The following is a 16,809-nucleotide window of genomic DNA, read 5'->3' as shown; positions in this document are numbered from 1 at the left end:
ATGCTGCTTGCAATAGGTGAAAAATTCTTCTATAGTAGCCAGAGCCTACAGCTCAAGGCAGGTGACCAAGGTCAACCTTCTAACTGTAAGATTCTTTCCTCACTTTTATTTTCCCCTGGATAATTACACTCCCAATTATAACTACAAGCTTGTCCAAATAGGTCTCACTTGTAGATGTTTCTAGGAACAGTGTCATACAGATATACCTCCAGGAGTATGGTAACACAGAATTCTGAGAGATGTGTTTGGTTTTCAGCCTCTTAGCTCCTAGGTCTATTGGCAATACCACCTACCTAGAAAGGATGGAGCCACTTTTTCCACTAAAGAACATAATATGTAAATCTTTTACTAAAGGATAGAATAACTTACTCATTGCCAGAAGTGTTAACTGAAAATGTAAGTTTGTGAGAACTGATTCTAACTAACGTCTAGACTGCTGTTGGAGAAACATAAAACATGCATCATGGGTTAAAGAAGGTATTCTTTTCAAAGAAATCATTGTCCAACTGGCAATCACATGGTCGTAACACTGAAGACAAAACACACTTGTTAAGATGGAGGTTTAAAATGTCTTTTCCAAGGCATCAAGAGAAGTATATAAGAAAACACATGTTTAAGCCAAATACTCATTTCTAAATAGTAATGAAGATTCACTTAACAGAACTATGTCCTGAAATTAACGCAAAAATGGTTTTAGTAGCATGTGCTTATAATTGTAGCTCCTATACCTTGAGAGCATTATGTTTATTCTGCAACAGCTGTTGTTTTATCTTTATTTCCTCACGTTTTCTCTCATCCATGATTCTCTTTTTAAGTGTGTCACCCCTTTGCAGCAATTCTTTCACTGTGCTTTCGTCTTCTTCACTCTGATTTAAAAAAAAAAAAACAAACCACAAAACAACAAAACCAACCAAAAACTACAACAACAACAAAAGCCAGTATAATGGGCATTTAAATCTAATTATTACTTAAGTACTAGGAGATACAGGCATATAAGACTACACTTTCTATGCTAGGATAATCATTTAACAGCTACTTGCAGTCCTATACTGAAGCCAAAATATGTTTTACTTGCTTTCTACAATGTATATAGACACTTTATCGGTACATGTAAAAACAGCACATAAAAATCTATAGATATTTGATATTAGATTTTATACAGCAACCAGGATAATGGAATGAAAACATTAAAGGCAAAAAGGTAAAATATATTTTGCTTAAAAAATAATATATATATATACATATATCTATATATCTATATATATCTAAAATACTCCAAATCACTGTCAGTAGTCACTGAAATTGCCAGTATGCTAGCATGTAATTCCTGACCATTTCTTGTATCATCACAGCGCAAAACAGCTTTTCTGACAGGCAAAACAATACCACTAAGTAGTTTTTACATAGAAGTCATATCTATGCCACAGCATCCGGGAGTGTTTCTCTTGAAGTGCACTAAATGTTTTATGTAAAGAAAGGGAACAAAATATGCCTAAGCAGTAGAAACTGCTCTGTCAAACTTGTTTCACTTAGAATTTACCACTGCAATAAATACTGCCTTAAATTTTACTTTTCCTGCATACATAAAAAGTCCTTTAAAGATTCATTTCAGCATTGATACAAAATAGCTAGCTTTGAAGAATTACTTAAATGGAAAAGAATACTGACTCTTTATATTTCTTGTAAAGAAATAATCTGATCTTGCTGAGAACTCATTTAGAAAGAGTTCTAAAGACGATTCTGTGTTATTGCTCAGCCAAGAAATGTCATCCCTTTGAAAATCATTCTGGAGAAAAAAAACAACAGTGGCAGCAGTAGCAGAGCACGACAGTATTTTACTCCTCTCTTTTTTCTTCCCCCACCAATATGTATAGTTTTTTACTTGCAAGTTTTCTACTTGCAACAAGAAAATGTGAGTAATAAAGCTTACCACAACCACAAAAACCATTCACAATAAGTGGAATAATCAGATTGATTAAGAACTAATTGGCAACTGGCATTTCTTTCAATGACCATTGCCTAGCATTTGTTCTTAGTGAATGTCTTTGTTGACTATATTGCCCATTTAGACACATGATTATGAGTTTTCTTGGACTTTATACTGCTACAAAGATTTTTCATATTTATTTCCTATTCTGTAATATTTATGGTAGTAGTATAGGACCTGTAAATAATATTTCTGGTTTGCTTAGTATTTTCACTAGGGTTGAAAAATGTTTTTCTTACAAACTAATAATTAATTTATGACTAAAACTTTTAGTTAATGATAACTTGGGACTTTTGATAATATAATATATTAGCACAGTAAAAATTTTGTCCTAGTGCTATCTAAAGATCCTAACACAAATATGGAAGTTTCTAATTTTCACTTGCGTGTTTTCATCTCCCTATTTCACTCAGACTTCCATTTCAACCAAATTACCATATCTTTATTGAAGTCCTCCTCTTTCAGATTCACGCCCTGCTGAATTTCAACCTCCAGTGGTTCAAGCATTTTTTGTATATCGAAGTCAAATTGCTCCAGTTCCTTCAAAGGTATGAAGGGCTAGAAAGGGAGAAATACAAAGATCATTTATTTAAATCATATAGTTAGTAGTTTTATTAGAAATATAAATTAAAAGAGACATCTGTTCTACCCCTTTTTCTTAGATAGACTTCCATCATGGTGAAAAGTAGACCATACAACTCAAAATACTGAGGTACTTGACAGTACTGTACAGTTTCCGTATTAGAAAACATAAGCATTCTATGGTGAGCAAAAATTAAAAAAAAAACCAACAAAAAAAAAACACCCTATATTCTCACATTTGTGCATAAGATCAGTTTTAGATAAACAGTGTAACAATGATTTGTCTACAGAATGAAATGTTGACCCTATTTGGCTAAATCTAATTTTTCAGAAATTACATAGCAACAAGCAATCCAGTCATATGAAAACCTACCTACCACTAACAATTGAGAAAAAAAAAAGATAATCTTTGTGTAATACACTCCCTCAAAAGTATTTCTAAAAAAAAAAAAAAAAAATCAACAAAACTTCAGTAAAAGAGCTTGTGTTTGAAAAAAACCTTAAGAAAATTGCAGAACAAAAAAAAACACAACCAAACAAAACAGAAAAAAAAAAAAATCCTCCAAAATTAATCACAGCATAATTGTGGTGGTTTAGTTTAGCATTCAGTTTTAAATTCTAAATCAAACACCACTTATTAACAATACACTGCCCTTTATCTACCTGGTACCCAAGTGCCTGTGGATAGTTTAATGTACAATGTGCAATATATTAAGTGCATTGCAAAGAATCAACAGAAAAAAGCTTTCTTCTTTCAAAGCTTTAAACACAAGAATAAGCAATAGATTCTTGATGATTCTTGCATAAAATTTAAAGAGAATTAATACTTTATGATGTTCTAGGAACTCTTGGACATACAACTGTCTTCTTGCTAAATATATAAGCACATTATATTCTAGTCAGTTCTATCTTACTCTTCCCTCCAGTACAATCGGTATTCATTATAAAAGAAATGTTTTTACTGAAGACGGTAACTATCAAAGTTAATCAGTTAAAACAAGAGAGACTGGACATCAGCTGTAATCTGTTCTCAGCTGTTCTATAGATGACCTGGGAGAATTATGGTAAAAATACCTTAGTTTTAGCTGGTTGATTGTTTCAATGACAAAAATTTTGAACACTTACGAACATCAACTGAAACACAATAACGCATGGTATTTGTAGAGAATAAAATTGTGCTAGCAAATTTTCATCAAGAATCTCAGAATTACACAGTTTCTCATATGCTCTGAAGGATGCCTTCAAAAGTACTACAGTCTCACTGAAAGACAAATCAGGTAATAAAACCGGAATATTAAAATTACTAGTCTCTGAAAATGTGAAGAACAATAAAGAGAAAAATGGGAGGAGAAATACTAAATGAAATTCCAATAATTGAATGAGGTGAAAAGACCACTTACAAATGCTAAATCTTATTTTAGTATTCTATGATAATTTTCTTAACTCAGGACACAACAATTATGTACTACCATTTACAGACTTCATGAGTCATTTCTTTTTCCCTCACTGGGAATTGTTAATATTTGAAAAAGTATAGCAAATTTAAAAACAGATGTGAATTGATTGAAAATAGATTATGAGAGCTTATTATCCTCTTGAATTTATTATTTTAATCTGTTGTTCACCAAGCGAATAATTTTACCGAAGTATGAAAAAACTCAAAGCACTTAGGAAGCATAATATCACCTTGTAAGAATAACAATTTTTCATCACATAAAGCTGAAATTATAACTAATGGAAGTACAGTTACCTACATTATACAGGTGGACAAAACGAGGTAGCCAGCAATTTAGTCCTTTAGCCCAATACATACAGCAAATCAGTAGAACTGCTGAGAGGTCCAGACAAGCTTTTGCTGCTCTATCTTACACAATACCAATTGAATCATACCCTAGCTGTCCATTCCCCAAGGTCCTGGAAAAGGTTCCCTAAATTCTAATTTACTATTAAAATTATGTGCTGTAGTAATTACTCTCATCTTGCTAGATATATAGTGTATAAAGCTTAGTGAGGTGCTGCCATTCTAGCAGCCTATACAATCACCTTGTCTATAAAATCATAAATAGGAAAACACCTGAGAGAGAAGGTTGCCAGGTGGAAGCAGTCTGCAGTGCTCTGAAGACACTTCACGTATCTTGACAATCTTTTCCCATTTCTGTGAGTGAACCCACAACATGCAGTGCAAACAGTTAACCCATGATAAAACATCTACAGTCAGTACCATTTTTCTGTAAGACAAGCAATAATTTCTCACAACTCTATCAAAGGCTGTATCAGCCCTGTATGCTTACAGCATTGTGGAAGTGCAAGACAAAACTGCAAAGGAAATCCAAACTGCAGATAGCAGATGTTCAGAATAAAACATTACACAACACAGTTGTTTGGGCTTTGTGCCAAGATCTTCTTGGTCTACAGTTTGTACTTGTACAAGAAGAAAGCGAGAAGCACACTGGAACAGCTCAAGTGCTACTGATGGCAAATAGGAAAAAAAAAAATAAAATTTGTAGGACATATATTTTTCCATTCCAGAAATGAAACCTAAACAAACTCAATAAAGACTGTGCTGGTTACACAGGGTATTGAGCCCTGCATAAACCCCTGCATAAAATAACTCATGAAAACCAAGTCTCTATGAAACCTAAACAAACTCAATGAAGACTGTGCTGGTTACACAGGGTATTGAGCCCTGCATAAACCCCTGCATAAAATAACTCATGAAAACGAAGTCTCTTTGCATATGCTTTTTCAAAGCTTATTTCCTGCTCTCTCACTGATCCTCTGCGCATTTATTTCCACTGCCATTAAAGTAGCCAGTAAAAATAGTTAAGATCAGGATCCATACATTTCCATTATCCTATATACTAAGTTTCATGGCTGCCTGCTTTAGTATCTGCTGAATAGCTCTCTGCAGTAAAGGCAACAAAAACAGTGGACAAAGTAGGTGGTTTATGTCTTTTATCATTCCAATTCAGAAGTCACAATTTGGCTAAAAACTACTTAATCCATACTGAATTCAGTATGGATTCAGACTCAGTCATCAAGCTAGTTGTACAGATGAGTATCTGGAGTATAATTAAAATATTCTGCATATCTATCTATTGATCGATCTCTATCTCAAGTTTTGGTGAGTCACAGCCTCACAGGAAAGACTGAGAGCATTTAATGAGAAATTAACCCTCAAAAGCCAATGTGTGTAAATAAAGGCTATTTGTACTTTAACAAGATTAAGAATCTTGCTAATTCACAGATGTTGTTCAGTCTTTGTAAACTACTGAAGTAATTGCTAAATTCACATAAGGTCAGTGAATGCTTCTAATTCTGAGCAGTGAAAACCTTAGTGCCAAAACACACTTTAAAAAAAAAATAAATTCTTAGCATCTACATTTTTTCCGTTAAAAGCTTCGGTTTCGGAGAAACTGCAGCCCACCATATAGTTGTAATTGGGCACCTTGTATAAATACCATTTTGTATGCACCTCCATATGGAAGCAAGCCCTCCTACCTTTCCACTCTTAATTCTTTGTGATATAGTCGCAAATCGCTGGTTGAGCTCTGACAGTTTAGGCTCTATTACTTTCCTGCAGTGATCTCCACGGTTTGTCATCAAGTCTATCGCCTGGTCACGCACAGAGTCCACCTTTGGATGCATATCATTCAGCTCAGCCTTTAAGTGCTACAGTCCGTGAGCAAGAGACAGGGCTTGAAGTTAGTAATAAATGCAAAGAGAGAGAAAGAGAGAGAGAGAAAGTGTGCAAAGGAATAGGGAGCAAAACCACAAAGCAAATTCAGATAATTACGCATGAGTGTGTAAATCCAGTAGAAACCCATTAGATAACATTCCCACTCGTATCCCTCAAATTTATATCAGGAATGTATCTACATGTCTGTTTTATTATCTCCTAGTGGAAATTAATGATGAACATTATTTCAAGGCAGGTTCTTACCTGCAATAATACAATCCTCAGCACATTTCAAGATATGCTAAATTATGTTCTCAGTGCTAGGAAGAGCTGCTAATTCATGTATTATGGAACTGGATGTATACCTGTTGCTTTCAATTCTGTTTATGGCCATAGTTGTGGCAGGCAAAATTGGGCAGATGAAAACCAGTGGGAATTTTTTTCTATAAATCAATCACAGGTTAAAAAAAAAAAAAAAAAAAAAAAAAAAAAAAAGAGCACAAATACATTCTTCCTCTGCAATAGTAATCTTAACAGTAGATCGCAGTATGGGCAGAGGCCGAAAAAGATAGCCAGGCATTCAGGAATCATGAACATGGTTGGGCATTAAGAATTACATTTCACTGTCTGTATGAAAAGCCTTTGTGAAATACAAACATACATAACTATTGCTGGCAAAGATAATTGTACTTTTTACCTGATGGTGACAAAATTGTACATTCAGCTACAAAAGTGTGTCTCAGAATCCTGCTGAGATCAATGAGGCATTGATTTAGGCTCTGCCTTGGAATTTGTAAAGTTTTCCTTTAGTAAATGGTATCATTATGTTAGTTCTGATTTTGATTTGCAAACTGTTCCTCAGATAGTATGTGCTGATCATAGGGTTCAATACAAAGTAAAACTTCACAGTGATTTAGGAAGTAAAAAAACAATCCATATAGATAACTTTTTGAAGTTGTTTAATGTTAACAAAGGAGGTATTTAAAATGAGTTTAAAATTCACATCTATCTTGCAACTTCTGATCAATACACTAACACATTATTATGCAGCTAGTGTGGTGGTGTTCTGGCATGAAAGCAAACAGTGTTTGTAGAATTAAAACAATTATATCACAAAGATATCAAATGCAGATACCATGAATATTAGGAAAGTATCAGAGAAAAAAAGAAAACACATAAAAAATGAAGAACACAGAAAAAAAGGATCTTGTTCAACCAGATGTGTTTAAAGAGCATTTTCCATAAACAAAGGTTTAATAAGGTGCTGTTCTACTCACCAGGAAGTCCCCAAGATTTATAATAACATATCTGGTTTTATTTCTGCAGGTACTTAACTTTTGTAATGCAGTGCAAATTTATTAAGTAATCTACAAGCTGCCAGAGGGTATCTTCAACACAGAAAAAAATGTTAATCAATCTGTGATACCTTTCAAAATATGCTAGTTTTGACACAGTCTTTTTTAGAATAAAATTAATACTTTCCAGAATATCACTTTTTTTTTTACCTTAAGACTTTCCTCTTTTTGGTGGGGTTTTTGTTTATCAGATTCATCCAACAGTATTTCAGCACGATACATCCAAGTTGTGACATTAGCTAGATTCTGATCAAAAGCCTCCATATGCTTTTGATATTCCTGCAATGTGGAAAAGGTAAATACTGCATACAAAAAAAGTAATCAGAATTGAAATAATAGGTGCAATTATGCTCAGTGTGGCAAACATGCACACATTATGTAATTAAACGTTTTTACACAGTAACTTCTTGTTTTGTGAAGGATAGAATCTGTTGTTTGTTTGCTATCACTTTAGATATTAACTTCCTGTAAAAAGACATTCTGGGAGAGAGATAAGCTTCCAAAGAGACAGGCAGGAGGATGATAAAATCACAGCAAGATGCAGGTGGCTGCAGCTCAGCCAAACTGCTGAGAGGAACAGGAAGCAGACAGCCAGACCTACTGAAGACGGAAAGAAGAGTTTCCCAAGAAGTAGGTACAGAATTCATTTTGGAAAGCCACTAAGTTGATTAAACCTCATAGTAGCAAGGATGCACTTGCAGTCACAATCAAGAATGGGAGCTTTCTATCTAAAAACTCTTGTTTTCATTTAATCTAACTTCTCTGCTTTGAGAATCTGCTTTTTAAAAGCTATTCTATTTGACATTCAGGGTTTTTTTTCTTTCCCCCTCTACTTAATTTAAAAACATTTTGTCTTTTTGTGTCTGCTGACTAGAATGAGATGCATACATATCCACACCATACCTATATGTACCACACACCTGAGATCAAAGATTTTACTAGTCCTTTTGACCTGCACATCTTTGTATCTTTATTTTACACTGTTTTAAAATCAGCACAAGACCAAACCTCTCTCTTAGACTTTTTTATCATGGGTTTTAGTAAATATTAACAAAAGAATCCAAAGCAGAGAAAGTAAAGGAATGCATAAATATATGACTATAAACCCCATTACATGTTTCTTAAAACTAGTTTCACATTGAAGCTGAGCACCTACATCACACTGAATTAAATGTTTAAATTTTCCAGATAATTTCACTTGTTTATTGTATACAGCTAAAGAAGCCCTGTAGTGATGCTGTATTTTTATTGCAGAAGCATTTTTAATGTAGCCACACAGACTCTAGTGGAGTTTTAATCCATCAAGCTCTGAAAAGCCATGATAACGGCTAATACTCCCTTGAGAACCACTTCAGTATCTCTGGGTTGAAACTGCATTTCAATGGTCTCAGCAACAGAAACAGCATACAAGATTTCCCAAAGCATTCTTGCAGCCCAGTGGTCAAAATTCTTCTGTGTTTAAGGGTTCAGGATGCCATCTCTTCAGTACAGAATGAATTTTAAGGGGTAATACAGTTATGTCACTATTAGCAGTTCAAAGCAGCTGGGGCTGAGGCTCCTGAATCCATCTTAATAATAATTATTATTATATGCATTTTACTTTTGACTAGGCTTAATCTGGTCCTCTTTTGTAATTATTCCCACCAAAACATGCACTTCAAAGCTATCCAAAGGAGGATCATGCAGTTCTGAAAGACCAAATCATAGTCCTTGAGCATATCAAGTGCGCAACCCTGAGCAGGGCTCCTGATTCGGTTGCCTCTGAAATTAATGCTTTGTGGACCAAACCAATATGCAAGCAGGGATTTATGTCCCGACTGTACTATTCAAACATAAATGCTAATGTCGCCATAAGCAGCTGAGGTTTTTGGTATCAATACCAAGAGTTACTCATCTTATCTGACTGTTTCTTTCACTTGTTTCATATTCAAGTAATTTAGGTCCTTCGGAAGAAACTGTATTTCATGTGTTAGGAAAAGAAACAAACAAAAAAAAAATCAACCCAACAATAAAACTCCAATTAAAACCCAAAACAAAATATAACAATCCCAGAACTACTGTGGCAGACAGGAATGGGAAGCGTTACCAAAGCTGGACAGAGCCATCACTCAGTAAGCAGTCAGATTCTTAAAATATACACAATGTCCTAAACAGCAAACGTCTGATTATCTGTATACCTATGTATTGAATAACCATAGTCCATGGCACCAGAAAAAGCATTTCTGTAAGGCTGAGCACCTATGACTGGGCACCGTTTCCTCTGAACAAATGTATTTTTCTTACCAGTAACAGATTGAACCATTCCTCAGCACGTGACGTTACTGCTATCCAATTACTGTTCAGGAGGATGAGTTTGTCCTCCACTAGACTTTCCCTCCCTTTTAACACTGTCTTCAAATTCTCTCCTAAATCACTGATGCTCTTGAGTTGGACCTGGCGTTTCTCAATCTCCTTCCGCGTTGCCTACGTGAGCAGAATGAAAAATAAAAGTTCAGGAAATTAAAAATTCTCCACACTAAGAACATGACATATTTAAACAGCCAGTAAGTTCACACTAAAACGCACACTCTTACTTCCTATAGGAAGGGAAAGCATTCTGTGAAGAAGAGTAAGTTTAAGGCAAATTGCTCCTCTTTAGGTCTCACAAAACTGCAAATGCTTCCCATAGCCTCGCAATATTTTTTGTAATTGTTTCATTTTAAAAGGTGTGAGTTATCTCTCACTCCAGAACTCAAACTGTTTTAATAATGAATTATTAAACAAGAATCCACGTTTTTTAATATTTATATTGCAATGTTTAAAGTTACTTTGCGTATAATAAAATTGCATAGTTATCAAATTGCACATAAAGTTTACATAATAAATGGAACAATTATAAAACATCGTGATGCTGTTTTAAGACTTGGAGAACTCCACTGAATATACTCTAGTGAAATATTTTTTAATATTCCTTTAATATTTTCTAATGCAATCTTTTTCAACAGAAACCATGTCCTTCTCTTTTGAAAGATTTCTTAACTGCAGAAATGCATCTTTTTATTACATTCACATGGGATTTTATTCTGAGAACTAAAATAGTAAAATAAGCTATTGTTCACAACATCTCTAAGCTTGAATGACTAAAATACATATACAAGACCAGATTTCCAGCATCTCCTCCCACTATTATCTTACCTTATACAAACAGCTTTAAATGATATGTCAGGTCATATAATTATTCATGTCTTAATATTTGTTGCAACATGCAACCACATGATGCAGAATATAACAATCTTGCTGTATACTTAAGGAGAGGCACAAATTCCATGCACCTAATATCACATATAACCATTTTTACAAGATAAATTTATCTGAGATCCTTTGCACCTGATAGCAATGATCCAGGCATATATGATCTCTGCTTATAAAATAAAGGTTCAACTAGAAGTCAAATGGTCCAAACTGAACACAAACAGAAGCTATGAGAAAAGTAAGATTCACGAGTCTCCAGAGACACTGATTTCTCAAAGATAACTTGAATACACTAAAAGAAGAACCACTTCTAGTCAAACTGCAAATCACAATTCTTCCATCTCAGGATCAATACTACTACTGCAATAAAATCTCACCTTTATATCCTCCACCCTATCACACCTCTCAAGATCACACATGAGTATAATTACATTGATAATTCCATTTCTAGGAAGTAGAATTTTCAGTTTACAGTAAAGACAGTATAGAAATTATTCTTTTTACTACAATACAGTCTTAATAGTATCTCCAGGTTGTCATATGTAATGTTTAAAGCAGCAGCTCACGTTCTATATTTAATAGAATTAACGATCTCATTTTGTAATGTTACTTCACAGAAGAATTTTTACACTTGCGTTTCATTGAATTTTCTACATTCTACCATTTTTTTCAAATACACAGGATATGTAATAGAACCAAGACATGATTAATGCAATTTATTAACTAGAAAATACATAATTATAGAATTTGAAATTGAGAATTTCAAATTTCAACAGGTTCTTGACAGATTAAAGTAAAAAACATGACCTTTTCTAATGTAATTTTAACTGTTTCACAGCAGGTACAAAATGCCATCATAAAACACCAAAAACAATAAGGCAAAGAATATGGAAAATTTTGATCAGCTTGATTATCTTTTCTGAGCAACTTACTTCCATTTGGAAAAGAACTGCTGAAGCATATTTACTATGGGTTGTGGTTTCCTTTGTGTTTTACATGTATAAAAAATCAGAGCAGTCTTTAGCTATATATAAAAATATTAAACCTACTTAGAAATGTAAATTGAGGGATCGGTTAATTAAATGTCTATTTAATAAAACTGCTACCCAAAAGCAGGATGTGTAATTCCATATGTGTAACAAAATTTAGCAGTGATTTGCCTGATCCCAGGAGCTGTTCCTTTCATAGACTAGATGCACTTATGGGCAATATGAATATTAACACTTCTGTGTATTAGCAAGTAAGAGACATAAACAACCAATCGGATAAGTAAACACTGACATTTCCTCCCACCTTCTTAAAAAAAAAAATTGAGGCCTTCAACACCGCATCAAAGTGAAAAAGCCATCTTCTGCAATACTTCAAATCTCAACTATTCAAAATTCTTATGTATAAAATCCTAGACCGGCTCAATACAGCTTTAAAAATAGCAGAGTCTGAAAAGACAGTGGGATTCCACACTGCAAGATCAGCTAGGACCTCCTCTGTATGGCATAATGGGTACTGGTAAACTAACAACATTTTTTTCAGTTCTTTCTCACGTTCCAATATTCAGCAAATTGGTTTTCACTTACCACCTTTTCCTGTCTGTTCTTTAGAAATAAAAGAACACATTTCAAAATCATGGGGAAAAAAAACAACAACAACAACAACAAATGACAACAAAACAAACAAAAAACATAAACAGTCTTGCTGTAGTTAAAGTCTGTTCTGGTTGCCCTAACATCATATTGCATTTCAGCTGCGCGGTTTGAAAATATGCAAGAAAGATATAGAATTTTAACTACAGAATCAAAAGTGTGAGCTCTATAATAAAAAAATGACACTTAAAACATCCAATGCCTTAAAAAAACCCACAAAAAACACAAACACCCCCACAATGGGTTCATTATGAAACATGAACAAATAAAGTGGTGAAATTCTTCCCAGAAGGTCTAAGTGATTTATACATTTTGATTTTGTGTGCTTATCAGGATGAAACCATGTAACATAAAGAAAATACAGAAACCTATTAGAAGGTGGAATTTTCTGATGCAATCTCACATGCCCTTTTTGGGGGAACAGAAATGTGTAAATAAAAGGTTGAACTAAGCATTGTAACATCCAGAATTCACTTGCAGCTGTGAAAATTTGTCAGCAGTGTTCAACAGTGCTTTGAAACAAATTACATTCACTCTGCCATTTATCATTATAGTGAAGTTATTACATTAACTTTTTTTTCCCTCAGGACTAGTCTATTTTATTTATTAAAAAAAAGAAAGGTTATTCAAGTGTGTATTACCTGCCAGAAGACAAAGGTTCCATAAATACTTTCAGGAAAGATAGCTCCATTGAAATGTGCATACAAATTATAGAAATTATATTAAAGGTATCTATATACACATTGTCATTTCTTCTTTATGTATGCCTCCATGTAGGAACACAGCTACTAGCAGATACAAGAGTTAAAGCTTTAAGATGGCAATCTCTTCATTCAGATTGCTGTTCAAATTTCTGTTAGACAGAATTATGAAACGTCTCCTTGGAGGAAACTCTTGTACTTCCAAGGTTTTGAAGTACTAGTTACAGCAATGTGGTAAAGGATACCATAAGAGAAGTTTTTGAACTAAAAAAAAAAAAATAATCATTTGTATTTCACTGAATGAAATCCTTATCTTAATAAAGGAACCATTTTTTTTTTTTTCCACTTGTGTTTCTTAGAATAATGCTGAGTGTGCCTTAATCAAAACTGGGAAATCACATCTGCACTAAACCCCCAAGACCTGAACATTTCCAAGAGAAATGGCATATAGGTTTCCAGCACCCAGGAAAGGAAAGGAATCAGACCCTTCTTCTCTGTTAAAACTCTGCATGTGGAGCATGCCTCTGATGACCAATTTCTAATCTCCACCCTGGTAACACCAGAGGAAGGAGAGAGAGAGTGAGAAGACTAGCTGAGCTTGCTTTATATCAGTTCCTACCATCAAAACCTCAGGAAATAAGTTGTAGTTACCAATAAAATAGTAGTTATAAATATAAGCTTTATTTAAGAAAAAACAATTTCAGATGCCTTGAAACCTGGATAGAAATGAGATTGCTCTGCAGTGTCAAAAGGCATGGGGATAAGCTTTACCATGAATTCTTGAGGTTTGTAGGTGCATACAGTAGTATTTTTTCTATTTTACGTATGGATCAATATGACATTGTGAATCATGTTAGCATAAACAAAAGCAGTTCCTTGTGCACTTCGAGAGGAGTTCAAACTCCTTCTGTGTACTGTGGCACACTCTTTCTTTCAGTTTACTAACAAAGACTACTGGTTTAGGTTTGTTGGTTTTGGTTTTTTTACTTGCTGTTTCATAAGAGAGTGAAAATCATAACCTCCTTCAGATGAGCAAATACTAGGAATGAATTACATTTGAAAGCAGAAACTCCATAGGAATGGCTTTTCCTGAGGATGTGGTGCATAGGGTTTCTGAGCTATACTTTATAATGATAATACCACCATGTATCAAGTTGAACTGCTGACGTTTTTTTCAAACAAACCAGAACTGTGGTTAAATGCAGAGGGTAAGATTTTAGTTGTGGTGGTCATTGACATATGTAGATTTAAAACAAATTAAGCACCTGTGACTGAATGAAGGAAAAGTTCTGTGTTCCTCTTCTACATAATCTGCATGCCACAGAGTCCTTGAAAGTAATCTTTGCCATCTGAACCTCTCTAAAAGAAATTAGGTGCCTTGGCTCTCATGGGTGGGATGTCAGAATTAATCAGAAGCCAACATTATGGCCTTCTCAGTAGCTGATTATACATAGTTTTGTTTATTCACAGCACATCTTTCATTTTTATTGTGTTCTGGCCACTGACTATGAATCAACTTCACAACTTTAAGACAATTTTCTTTTACTGATTTTACTGACAGGAAATATGTTGCTAAATGTGTTAGTTAATGTAATTCTTAGTACTTCAAGTCAACTTTATACTCACTGGTATTATATACTGTGCTAAAATATCATTAAAGCACCGGCAGACACATACTGCTGATAGTAGGGAGAGATACAGAATTTTTCCTAGTAATACCATCTGCTATTTCCTTTTTGAGAACATGGTTTCCTGGCAATTTAATTCTTATCAGGCCAGTTCCTGATTAAAAGACAAATAAATCCCTCAGTGGTTAATGTCTTCAGTGATAAATACGTTCACTAAATCAGACTTCTAATTATGAAAGGATTTCTAACACATAATGTTTAATGACTATCTTTCCACCCGCATGTCATTTTTCTTATCTATTAAAACAGAACCCCATTCAAATGAAAAGATTTAGCTTGTCTCCACTGGGTAAAAAGGCAGGATTTACAGTCTTCAGTATACTGCCAATCGCATTTCACATAACTCAGCCAAGTTTTTGTCGCATCCTTAGAAAAATTCTGGACATGAACAAATAAATAATACACTTCACATTCATATTAATGCTATGTTTCATTAACATAATTTCCTACTCAAGATGGACATTCTTTTTTATTTCTAGGTGCTTATACCATGAAGACAACGTTTGCATGCATGAATTTTTTTTTTTAATTCTATCCTCTATAATTGTCTTTGAAACCCTCCTAGTTCTTTTCACTTTTAAGTCTTGGGTACTGAAAATAATTACAAATAACTGCAGTAATAAATAGAACTGTTTCCTCATGCTGTAAAGGAAAAAGATTATGAGCTCTCTGCTTAGTTATGTCATCAGCAGCACACGTTCAATTTTTGGTTCAACCACACTACTGAGTTCTCTCTCCCCCTCCATTTTCCATCTTAGTATTTCTGCAGACTATCCTCACAATGGGTTTCTGCTGGGTTTAATTTATCTCCCAGTGTATTTCATTAGATTGGTTACTGGTTTTGGCAGCCTACCTACCCAGGAAGTCCAAAGCCCAAAGCTGCAACATTAATCAGATACTGTGAGGTCCTGGTTCTGGGGACTGAATTATTAATATAGAATTTTGTATGATGTCTCAATAAAATCCACATAGGAGTAACAGTATTGTACTTATTTATGAAGTACTCACAAGAATTTTAGAGTGTCCAGCATCACATGCAGTAACACATGCCTCTTTATGAAAAGGTATACTCATCTTACATAATTTCTGCAAATACTTATATTTAGGATTCAAGGATCTGCCACCTATGCTATATGTTTGATTGATCAAAATTAAAAGTGTGTTTATGTTTATGCAAATATTGGCTTACATTTCCTAAAGGGAATCTAAAAGGAACTCAAACAGACACTCAGTACATACATACTTCAACAAGAGGAAACTGCTCTCACTCAAAGTTGGATTTTATTCTTATTTTAGTGACGAATTGACTGAAGTAGAAGAGTGGAGGTACTATATAAGGTTATACTGCACTGAAGGCCTTGCGCAGGATTTTAAGCCAAAATATGTTTTTTACCATTTTTTCCTGCAACCCTTCATATATCAGTTCCTTGCAAGAATTGACAATCCTCAATAGCATTCTTTAAGATTAGGAGGTGGGATGGTTCCTGTTTGAGATATTTTTCATGTTGATATTAGTAATTTTAACTAGCTTTTGTTACTTTTTTCAGTTGTCATAAGATAAAAATATGTTGTAGCAAGCATAACAAGGACTTCCCACTGGGTAACTGCACTGGTCATCGGGCTTTAGGTTCTAATTTTGAAACTTCTGAAGCATTAAAGTTCGTATCTAAGAAGTAAATAATACTAAGGACAAATTTTTCTATTTAAACGGTTCTGAAGCTATGCATTTCTGTATCAACTTTCCTGAACACAAATGTGGGAACATACAGTCTAGATTTCTGTTTCAGTAGAACTGTACTGTGTAGCTTAACACCTACAAATACAATTCTTCTTTTCATGACTGGGTAAATGGACTGAGTAATTGACAAGTTAGTTTGGAGGCATTAAAATCGCACAATTGCCTAACCCATCTCTTCAAAATCTGATACTTGTCCTTTATTATGTGT

The 16,809-nt window shown here is 34.2% G+C and overlaps 1 protein-coding gene across 13 annotated transcripts in view; it reads right to left on the bottom strand.

The window, feature by feature from the left end:
• The window catches only part of DMD (dystrophin), a 1,176,091-nt gene that overhangs the window by 614,666 nt on the left and 544,616 nt on the right, over nucleotides 1–16,809 (bottom strand). For 12 of the 13 annotated variants that reach the window (XM_065677219.1, XM_065677222.1, XM_065677220.1 and 9 more), the window contains 5 exons: nucleotides 9,887–10,066; nucleotides 7,754–7,882; nucleotides 6,071–6,241; nucleotides 2,423–2,545; nucleotides 729–866 (listed from right to left, as the gene is read on the bottom strand). In XM_065677219.1, coding sequence (XP_065533291.1) covers nucleotides 729–866; nucleotides 2,423–2,545; nucleotides 6,071–6,241; nucleotides 7,754–7,882; nucleotides 9,887–10,066 — 741 coding nt within the window. The remainder of the gene's footprint in view (nucleotides 1–728; nucleotides 867–2,422; nucleotides 2,546–6,070; nucleotides 6,242–7,753; nucleotides 7,883–9,886; nucleotides 10,067–16,809) is intronic. The other variant, XM_065677218.1, reaches the window with a different exon arrangement.

The sequence above is a fragment of the Lathamus discolor genome, chromosome 4 (assembly GCF_037157495.1).
Source record: "Lathamus discolor isolate bLatDis1 chromosome 4, bLatDis1.hap1, whole genome shotgun sequence".
NCBI classification, from domain to species: domain Eukaryota; kingdom Metazoa; phylum Chordata; class Aves; order Psittaciformes; family Psittacidae; genus Lathamus; species Lathamus discolor.
Note: the sequence above shows the minus strand (reverse complement) of the source record. Positions and strands in the feature narration are given on the sequence as shown.